General features: G+C 34.2%; 2 protein-coding genes across 4 annotated transcripts; one reads left to right on the forward strand and one right to left on the reverse strand.

Moving 5' to 3' along the window:
• The first annotated feature begins 1,584 nt into the window (after positions 1–1,584).
• LOC139894315 (probable linoleate 9S-lipoxygenase 5) lies at positions 1,585–6,985 on the forward strand. Its single transcript, XM_071877544.1, has 9 exons — positions 1,585–1,846; positions 2,527–2,822; positions 3,447–3,687; positions 4,001–4,411; positions 4,519–4,604; positions 4,725–4,832; positions 4,914–5,218; positions 5,447–5,710; positions 6,034–6,985. Exons 1-9 carry the CDS (start codon positions 1,681–1,683, stop codon positions 6,785–6,787), a joined length of 2,631 nt encoding a protein of 876 aa, XP_071733645.1. The 5' UTR covers positions 1,585–1,680; the 3' UTR covers positions 6,788–6,985.
• Positions 6,986–7,024: 39 nt separating this feature from the next.
• On the reverse strand, positions 7,025–10,523 carry LOC139894316 (cullin-1-like). 3 transcript variants are annotated; one of them, XM_071877546.1, is made up of 9 exons: positions 10,381–10,523; positions 9,804–9,958; positions 9,397–9,496; positions 9,070–9,255; positions 8,930–8,977; positions 8,347–8,547; positions 8,163–8,240; positions 7,988–8,086; positions 7,025–7,308 (listed from the first exon to the last, which is right to left on the reverse strand). In XM_071877546.1, exons 2-9 carry the CDS (start codon positions 9,932–9,934, stop codon positions 7,252–7,254), a joined length of 900 nt encoding a protein of 299 aa, XP_071733647.1. In that variant the 5' UTR covers positions 9,935–9,958; positions 10,381–10,523; the 3' UTR covers positions 7,025–7,251. The 3 variants fall into 3 exon arrangements, with proteins under 3 accessions (XP_071733647.1, XP_071733646.1, XP_071733648.1); XM_071877545.1 differs by lacking the exon at positions 7,025–7,308 and adding an exon at positions 7,575–7,703; XM_071877547.1 differs by lacking the exons at positions 7,025–7,308; positions 9,804–9,958; positions 10,381–10,523 and adding exons at positions 7,575–7,703; positions 9,619–9,725 and having other exon boundaries at positions 9,397–9,446.
• Positions 10,524–11,340: the final 817 nt, after the last annotated feature.

Raw genomic sequence — 11,340 nt, forward strand, 5'->3', positions numbered from 1 at the left:
ATTTTTTCATTTCATGTAAAACATGAATATAATTTATGTACTTTATTTTCCTAAACATTGAATCTTTAATAGTCAACAACAAAGCTACTATTAAAATTTTTAGATTTTGGACAGATTCATACATCAACTTTAAATGGTCATATCTTACTCATTTCTAATCCGTTTTCGATGATTTTTTTTTTCAAATTTAAGTTCTTTCAGTCAGCTTTCAAATGCAATTGGCTTCATACGCAAATATTGAGTTTAAAGCCTCGAAACAGTCCATCAAAGACAGACTGTTCAAGCTGAAAAAAACTTTAAAAAATGAGATTAACCATTTAACATTTTGCCAAAACTCAAGATTCAAATGTTATTTAGGAAACATAAATACACAAATCATGATAATAGTTGTGCATGTTTGTTATGCATAATCATCTCCAAGAATCATGCACAACACACTCATCAAAACCGATTATCATAGAGTACATTAGTTTGCTAAAATTTGTACAAGATGGCTCGGATACCACTGTTGGAGTATGATACAAATTCAAAGCGAGCGGAAGCATTTTTAAAACTTTACAAAATCATACTCTTCCACGGATCATTGTATAAAACTTTGGCAAACAAAACAAATTAACGAAACCGAACAAGAGAAGATTAGAATACAACCTTTGTAGCCTTTTGAAGATCGAATTTGAAAACCAAAGAAGAGTTCCTCTAAACAGTAAACACCCAAAGTTCCAACCTTGCTTCGATCTATACCTTCTACTTAACGGATATTTTCTTCTTCGTTATTTCCACCAAAAACCGAATCCAATTATAGATTCCAAGTATTTTTGGTTACTTGAAAATAAGAAAGAAAAATAGCATTTTTGTATGTGTGTTTTTGTATCTTTTTTCATAACTTTTCCAATACCAAGACTTGGTATTATATATTACATAATTGATACAATTAATACATTTAGTACAAATGTAATAAATAAAGATTTGGAAAGATTTGCAAAATCAAATCTTTATATAAAATAAGATTTACAAAATCTAATCATATTTTATAAATCAAATCAAATCTTATATCTTATATAAAATATGATTTGCAAAATCTAATCAAATCTCTACATATTTAGATTTGTAAATATATGTATACACATAAAAAAAACTTAATTTATTAAACCATTAACTAATGATTAATAAATTAATTTCCGATTAGAAGGTATATCAAATAATTTTACGATTGGCCTTTGTGTGTGATCGAATAGGATAAATGGACTTTTATTATTTAATGTCATGGGCATATCTTCAAAATATATGTACCACGGTCAAACCACGATCGAACTATAGCCAACCCGAGAACATATTTCCAACAAGATAACATACTTTTCTCACTCTATTGCCAATAATAATTTATCTGCGTCAAGCTGGGCAAAATATTTATTTCGATTTATTAGTTACGGAAGCTTCATTGTGCATTGTGCATTGTGCATTGTGCATTGTGCATTTATATTAAAAAAATTAAAAAAACCAAATTAATTAATTGAAAGTAAGAATCCACTCTCCAATCTCTATATATACACGTACACTCACTCTATGTGTTACCATCAAAATCAAATTAAACCAAACAAATCAAAATCTCACTCTAACCACTCCACTTCAATCAATTATCAATTATTGATAATCAAAAGCTCTGATATTCTGATATCATCAATGGCGGACGTTGACCGAAGAAAACGATTTAAAGTTGATGATCAAAAAATCAAAGGGACGCTTGTTTTGATGAACAACAACCTCTCTGTTTCCACCATCAAAGATGAGTTTTTGGGCCGGAAAGTTTCTTTACAGCTCATCAGTGCTCATCATTCTGAATCTTCAGGTATGTGTATATAATATATTTATGTTTTTTTTTTTAGTTTTTTTTCTTTTGATTATGTAACGGAATGTTTGTGTGGGGTTGTACTGTACAATTCAGTAGAGAAGTGAATGTGGATACTTTATCGGGTTGTACGGTACAACCTAGTAAAGCTGTTCAAATGAAAGTTGACTTGTCAAATTGTTGTAGATTCATATTCTATGATATACACTTGTAATAGTGGATGGATATAATATATTTATTTATATTTATATTTATATTTATATGGGTATTAATATTATATTTCCATCACAATTTATGATGATAAATTTAAATTATTTGGTGGATTTATAAAAATTGGTGGTAGCACCATACACGGAGTAATATAATTTGTAGCCATGTTGGATTAAAGTGTATAGTCCAACAAACCTATATGGATCACCATAGTTATATTCATGAACTAAATCTTATATGGAATAACTTGTTACAAGGTTGTATGGATTGTGTTCATTTAAACATATTAGTATACATCATATTGTGTTCATTTAAACACTCAAAACTTATTATATGTGATTTGGAAGACGATATAAAGTTATAAACTAATATATTTGCAAACACAATATTTGAGAGGTGATGATTAACATGATTATTAGTATTACATGATCTCATAACTTAACTAGTGATGATTTTTTGACCCATTTAAGCTAAGGGATTGAAAGGAAAGCTTGGTAAAGAGACAAACTTGAAGAACTGGTTGAGTACAGTGATCACTCATGCAACAAAAGGGGATTCGACATTCGAATTAGACTTTGAGGCGGATGATGAAATTGGGGTTCCAGGTGCATTTTTGATCACCAACAAGCACCACAAAGAATTCTACCTTAAGACACTAACATTAGAACATGTTCCAAATGTTGGTCGGGTTCACTTCATTTGTAATTCATGGGTCTACCCACACGAGAGTTATGACAAAGGATACCGTGTGTTCTTTTCTAATCAGGTAAAGAGTTGACCTTTAGTATCATCATCTTGATCTTATGATTTAGGTGTTTGTTTTTTAAGATGTTTTTGCCTGAAGATCTGTAAACCAAAAGATGTGGTCTAAAGATCTATAAATCAAAGACTGTTTGTTCTTGTGTCTGTAGTAGTGAGAAACATATTTGTAAGTCTGCTACGTGCTCAGAAAAACAAACTGTTTGCATGTGCGTGCAGACATAAGACCTAATAAGGTCTGCACAATGAAAAACAAGAAACACCTTAGTTTCATTGCATACAGGGGCGAAAGTGTTAAGGGGCAGAGGGGGGCGGCCGTCCCCAGTGGATTTTTTTTTCCAGTGTTAAAATTTTGGGTTTTTCGACTTTGCTCCCGGTGGATTTTATTTTTTGCCCCCAAACCTACATATTTTGCCCCAAAACCTTCAAATTTTGCCCTAAATTCTTCTACTTTTGCCCCAAAATCTCCAACTTTTGTCCCAAAATCTTCAAATTTTGTCCAAAAAAATTGCTACGGTTAAAAAAATTTTTTTTGCCCCCGGTGAAAAAAATCCTAGTTTCGCCACTGATTGCATAATATGTTATAACCGATCGTTTCAACATGTAACGTTTTGATTATCCTGTTTGTTAGACATATCTTCCAGGGAAAACGCCAGAGGGGATACGTTATTATAGAGACGAAGAGTTGGAGGAACTAAGAGGAAACGGGACCGGAAAACGTGAAGAATGGCACAGGGTGTATGACTATGATGTGTACAATGATTTGAGTGAGCCGGATAAGGGACCCGAATATGTCCGTCCTATTTTGGGCGGGTCTAGTGACTACCCGTATCCTCGCAGGTGTAGAACAGGCCGACCTCCATCAAAGACAGGTACAGGCACTTGCATTATCATTACATATCCGATACAGTTTGACTTTTTAAGTCAAACCATGTTCCATTTTACATCAAACATATATATAGACTATTTTGAGTTTTGCATATAATATAATAATAAGTTTGTTGCTTTTGAGTACTGAAAATACTATGTTTAACCTTAAATTCATGATGTACCTGTTTGACTTTTGAAGTCAACCATACTGATGTGTATTGAATAGCATCAATTTTGACCTTGAATGTAAGAACACCCCTCTTATTATTGGATACTTTGTGAGATAACATTCAAATTTTGTTCGTTTGTTCACAGATCCCAACATGGAAAGCAGGATCTCGATTTTGAATAGTTTAAATATATACGTCCCGAGGGACGAAAGATTTAGTGAGGTGAAGATGAAAGATGTTTACGCATACGGATTTAAGTTATTAAATCAGGGTTTGCTACCTGGTTTTAAGTCTGTATTGGACAAAATTTCAGATGAGATTATCGGCACCCTCGAAAATGCACTACAACACAAGTTTAAGACTATATCAAGCAATAAGTTTAATGAGTTTTCTTCATTTGAAGAAGTACTTAATCTCTACAGAGGCGGGATTACAATACCGAAATCCGATTTCTTGGAAGGCATTAGGGAGAGAATTCCAAATGAGTTTATCAGGGAATTTTTTCGTTCTGATACTGATCACTTAGCAAAATTCCCTATTCCACAAGTGATCAAAGGTACTGTAATCAATATAGATATATAGATATAGATATATCTTTATTTAAAAGTGATTAAAAAAAGATAATCCTATTTAAATTTATTTTTGGTTAATTTTTTTTAACAGAGAATGATTCGGCGTGGAGGACCGATGAAGAATTCGGACGAGAAATGCTGGCAGGAATTTGTCCTGTTGTGATCCAACGCCTTCAAGTAACTTTCATCTTTTTGTGCTTATCAAAAAAAAAAAAAACTTTCGTCTTTATATATAACTATAATTATATAATAATTATCCAAGCATAAATATAAATTCGTAAATTTCATTACTTGCAGGAATTTCCTCCAACTAGCAAGTTAGACTACGCAAAATTCGGCAACCAAAATAGTACAATAACCGAGGATCACATAAAAGATCAGTTGGATGGATTTAGCGTATCAGAGGTAACGATCATATATGGCTATATTTGAAAATTTATTTTTTAAAGATAATAAATTTATGTTTAATATTGTTATTAATCTCAGGCAATTAAGAGCAACAGGCTATTTATATTGGATCACCATGATCCATTGATGCCATATTTGAGAGGCATTAATGAAACTTCCACCAAGATATACGCCACACGAACCATCCTGTTTTTGCAAAACGATGGTACATTGAAACCTGTAGCCATTGAATTGAGTTTGCCACATCCAGATGGTGACAAGTATGGAACTATCAGTACCGTACACACACCAGTATTAGAAGGAGCAAAAGCCACAATTTGGCTGCTTGCTAAAGCGTATGCTAATGTAAACGACTCGGGCTACCATCAACTTGTTTGCCATTGGTAAGTTTTCTTTCAAAATATGTGTAAAAACCGAGAAAATATTATCAGATGGGGTGGTGGCAAAATGGGCGGGTCATACGGGTTGGATGTTGAATCATTTGACTTATTTCGGCCTATATTAAGTTATCTTGTTTATATGTTTTCACATTTTACCGGTCAAAACTGAATTGGTCTATTTAAGCTGACCCATTATCCAGATGTAAGATTTCTAACGGAGTTAAAATGCAGGTTGCATACTCACGCTTCAATAGAGCCATTCATCATTGCAACAAACAGGCAACTAAGTATTCTTCATCCAATTCATAAGCTTTTGCATCCTCACTTTCGTGATACGATGAACATTAACGCTTTATCCCGCCAAACGCTTATCAATGCTGGTGGACTTCTTGAGAATACAGTTTTTCCCGACAAATACGCGTTGGAAATGTCATGTAACATGTACAAAAAGTGGGACTTTACTCAACAAGCACTTCCTGCTGATCTCATTAGCAGGTATTATAATGAAAAAATATCGTGAATGGTCCCTGTGGTTTGTATCAGAAATCATCGGTGATCCTGTACATTTTGTCTATCAAGGATGGTCCCTCTGATTTGCATTTGAAACACCGGTGGTCCCTGTGATTTACATTATTTCGTCAAGGATAGTCCATGTGGATATGTACCGCAGGGACCATCAGTCATTCAATATGCAAACCACAAAGACCATCCACGACCAACAAAAAGTAGAGGAACCACTGGTGATTTATGATAGAAACCACATTTTTAAACACAGTTTTCTTGGTACATTTATTAATAAACCGTATTTTCTTGTTCAGAGGAGTTGCTGTGGAGGACTCGAGCTCACCACATGGCATTCGTCTTCTCATAGAAGACTACCCTTTTGCGGTTGACGGGCTTAAGATATGGTCCGCCATTAAATCATGGGTGATTAGTTACGTTTGTGTTTACTACAAGAACGATGAAGAAATACAAAACGACCATGAGTTGAACCAATGGTGGGAAGAGGTTCGAACCAAGGGTCATGGTGATAAAAAGGATGAACCATGGTGGCCCAAAATGCACACCCGTGAAGAACTCATCGAGTCTTGCACAACCATCATATGGTTAGCTTCTGCCCTTCATGCAGCCGTTAATTTCGGACAGTACCCTTATGGTGGTTACTTACCGAATAGACCAGCAATGAGCCGTAGGTTTATTCCCGAGCCAGGAACATCAGATTACGATGAACTTGAGAAAGATCCCGAAAAGGCGTTTTTGAAAACCGTGACTCCTCAGCTTCAAAGTATTTTAGGGATTTCGTTGATTGAGATATTGTCGATACATTCGGCTGATGAGGTGTATCTTGGGGATAGGGATACACCCGAATGGACTACGGATAAAGAGGCATTGGATGCGTTCGCTAAATTTGGGGCAAATTTGAGAGAGATTGAAGGGGAGATTGATGAGATGAATGATGATAAAAGGTTGAAGAACAGGAATGGACCTGCTAAAATGCCTTACACTTTGTTGTATCCTAGTAGTGAAATCGGTCTTACTGGGCGTGGTATTCCAAACAGTGTTTCGATATAGATTGTTTTCAGATGTTCTCGATGATCTGCATTGTGTTCCGATTGATATAGCAATTTTTTCAAGTATGGTGCTAGGATTTTGTAAGTGGTTAAGTGTTGAAAGTTTATATGTTTATATCATGTTATTAATAGTGCTTGTTCACAGATAATGATGTAAGCATGATCTAATAAAATGTAATTTGTTATAATAACCTATAATGTGTTGTTTAGTACTCCAGTTTTAATTACTGTTTCAAGCACCATTTGAATGTTCAAGTTATACTCTTAACCTAACAACACTCTTTTAACATAAGCAGATTCACTTAAGCGGCATACTCTAGGTAACGTGGGTTACTATGAACTACACGAGGAGGTAAATAGCTATGAACTACACCATAATATGTGCATACTGATATACTATCGCCTTTTAGAAAACAAACACTACACCAAAATAACCTTGTTGATTCATGATTATATCCTACAAAATCATCTCCTAGAACTCCCTTCACCAAGATTCAACCCTGCACATCCCAATAGCACATCCTGCATCACAACCCACAAGATATAATTAACTATTTTTTTTAATTATCGTTACAAATAGAATGATGTTATCGATATCCACAAGATACATTCATCTGTTTACATTTTTTTTAGGATACTGGACAAATAATCAAATAATATGGACACTGTGACTTTACGAGGCCAAGCACTTTACAGTTTCATCAGGAAGAAAGAATTTAACATATTTGACACGAAAGTGTTGTTTCCCCATTTCGTTAAATGCATTCAACATTTTACCAGAAACAGTTTAATATTAATGCTCAGGCATCGATCATATTTTTAAATTCCCAGGTCGACAAAATTACACAGCACATCCGTGTGGTTTGTATGAAATTGCATTCCGCTTCCCTGAAATTCTTCTTTTGCACTCCGAGTCCCTAAAATTGATGAAAAGGAGGACAAGCCGTGCAAAAAAATGAAAACATGAGGACTCGGAGTGACCAAAAAAAGTTGAGGGACTCGGAATGCAATTTAGTACAAACCACAGGGACGAGTTGTGTAATTTTGTCACCCAGGCCAGGAAGTTGTCAGACAGAAATCAAAATTACTAATTTTAAGTTTTTGAGTAGTGATTAGTGATTACAAACGGACTACACATAGGATTAATATTTATAACTTTGTGAATCAGCGATTATGACATTAATAGAAAAATAGAACATACTTGATATGGGATTGAACCATCACTACACTCAGCCTTAAGTTTTTGGTAGGAGTCCACTGCTTTAATTGCATTTTGACCCAATAACAGCTCGTTCACAACCTGTAAACATATAAACATGCATTTTAAGCAATTTCAGACATAAAAACTGGGTTTTGATTCAAGTCGAGTAAATTACTTGTAACAATTTCTCCACTGAATTTTGATTCAAGAACTGACTAGCTCTTTCTTTCTCCTGGTTACAGTAATGTTGGGCCTATGAGATAACCAAGTAAGATTTTATAAACAGATAGATATGCTGCACAAATGGCCCATGTAATCAAGTCAAGTAAACTTTTTAATAATAAATAAAAGAAATAAACCTTAGTAAAATATTCAACAGGTGAGTAATGTGGAAGCCAATGTGAAACCAATTGGTTGTAGTAATTTGCAGTGGTTGTTAGTACTGCCGTCTCAAAATTCTCATAATAATGCATCTTCCCGTTCCCAATTTCAACAAACAAGGTTGAAACATTATTTAGTAAATCCCTGCAACCAGAGTTCTCATCACGGTCCTGGTTGATCTGTGTGCTAAATAAAGTCAGATTGATATCATTTTCAGCAAATACAGAGTAAAACTGATATTCAATAGAGGTGGCAATTTCGATTCATTTACTTATAGCCGGGTAGATTTAAACTATGTTTGATTTATAATGGGTCAAAAAAAAAAAAAAAAAAAAAAAAAAAAAAAAAAAAACAAAGATAGCTATAGAAGGAAAAAGCTAAAGGGCCCAAATCTGCCCATATTGTACTTTAAATGCATGGAACCTCCTAAAACTTGTTTGCCTAAAAAAGTGTATTCATTTTAAAAAATTTCCATATTGTACTCAAATTTTCCAACGAAATTTGACCCATTACTCAGCCAGCCCATTTTTCCATCTTACTGTCATAGTTTGCTGAACGTACAAGAGAAATCGCAGCTTCCAAAATCTTGGGAAACAATTCAGTGAAGACCTGATACAATTCAATTATTGAGAACCTTTTTTACATAATGTAATATAGCATAAGCAGCAGTGACGACAAGTTTAATCTGGATTTATTTTTACCATATCATGGAAGCAACAAATCGATAGATCACTAAAAGAATCAGTCTTCTTCTTCTCAACAAAGTGACGATCGAGATACAGGAAGATACCTCCAAGACATTTTGCCATCACCTTGTACCTCGCCCACATGTTGCATACTTCATTCAAAAGATAGACGTTCCTTTTGTCCTTTAAAGCTGGCATGACCTGAGTTCATATGTTCAAGAATAGACAAAAATTGAGAAAAATGTACAATCAACGCTATTCAAATGAATATTACATAATATCTCATTCATAACAAACAAGATGGAAAAATGCACACAAGTTCAATAAATATTAAAGTCTCACCCTCGAAGTAATGCTCTCAGCCAATGCTTTCTTGAATAGTTCATAGAGCTCTGCACCATAATCATAAGGAGGACGCTGAACACACATATCATACACACAACTATACCAAGTGTAAAGGAAAAGATAATTCCTAACGTGTATTCATTAATCGGTACGCTTAATACTAGTTGTAATATTCCCAATCATTTCCAAATAAATCTATCAACAGACAATAAAATTTACGCATTTTGAAAAGCAGTACAACGAGTGCGAAGGCAATGACCATTAAATAGAGAAAATATCAAGTTGGTATCTAAGGGCTGATTAATACCAGTAACAAATACACGAGTAATAACTAACGTTCTAGGGAATCAAACGACAATATAGTTAAAGAACGCATATATCATCCAATGAAATCAAAAGGATACTCATAAAGTTTCATGTATTCTTCACAAGTGAACAGTGCACTTGTAGGATATCCATCCAGTATCATCATCGCTTTTGCAATGCCTTTTTTCAATATATCCAAGCCTTCTTCCAATGTTAGTTTTTTCATCATCGTATTCTCACCAGTTAACAAATTCTGAAACCACAAAAATCAAATTCCAAGGGTTTCAACTTACACTTTAATTAATCACATGAACTATTAAAACAACCACAAATAGGTTCTTATATCATATATGATATATGAATGTTTATATATTTACCCACAATACAAGGTAATCAACACTTCTATTTGCAATTATATCACATTCATGAGCTAATGCCACTAAATTGTGAGTGCATTCTTCAATTATATTACACTAACAGTAATTTTGGATACATACAGACGAAATTTTGGCAAAATTTCAATAAGTTTTAATATACATAATAATAACCTTAGCAGATTAAACTTAATTTCATAGCTGATGAGTATCAAATATAATATACGCTCATCAGATGATGAGTAATTTAAAACTAAATGCGATGCTAAAAAATGAAGAAGATGAAAGTTTTAGGGTTTACTCTGTTATTTCAAAAATTGGGAAATTGTGTAAAAATGAATGCGCCTGAACGATGACAAGTAGGAAGTGCGTGTGGGAATGAGGTTGTCGACCACTTATACAACACTTTACCGTTTATCACGAACGAACGACGCCGTTTCAAATCACATTAACTATTGACCTTCGATGGAACAATTTGTTGCTGTGGAGAATTTGATTTGATTGATGATCGACTCAACTCACACGGCCCGTTTTTAGAATTGGGCCTCCAACTTTAGTCCATTACGAGGAAATCGGTCAAAATAGCCTCATTTCTATTTCTGGATGTCTTTAACACTATATCTTAAAAAATGAAAATTGCAACATATGACTTCTTTTCACGCATCACGCATCACGCACCACACATCACGTGAATTCTCGTGCGTGATGCGTGGACACCGAACACTTGAGTAAACTAGCACGTTGTTAGTAGATATGCACTACGCAACCTGCAACACCCACGATGCGTGTTGTCTTTATAAATAGGCCGCCCACTACAATTTGAAACTTCCACACGCACCAATAACCGTATAATCACGCACCCAAGGCGATTCTTTAGAAAAATCGATCATTTTATCAAATTTTTGCTTGTCACTTACTCGGTTGTCGATAAACTTCAACCTACGATCGTGATTATACCAGCATCAAACACATAATCAAGCATCAAAAAATAAACGACCGTCTTTAAAATTGTTGTTGAACGAGGAAAAATATGACAAATTTGACTTATTAAAGTGTTTGATCAAGAAACTGGATATTGACACATCACCCACAATGTCAAAGAAACAGGTAAAATCGATATTACATTGGTTAGATTCATTATTTGTTGCATACATTTCGTCGAGCACTTGGTGTGCATTTAAGTTACCCATCAATCGGTTGTTGTTAAATTGTGTTTGATGTTGTTTATACTTAGTATAGTTCTTATGTCTTGTAAAAGAAA

The sequence above is a fragment of the Rutidosis leptorrhynchoides genome, chromosome 2, assembly GCF_046630445.1.
Source record: "Rutidosis leptorrhynchoides isolate AG116_Rl617_1_P2 chromosome 2, CSIRO_AGI_Rlap_v1, whole genome shotgun sequence".
NCBI lineage: Eukaryota > Viridiplantae > Streptophyta > Magnoliopsida > Asterales > Asteraceae > Rutidosis > Rutidosis leptorrhynchoides.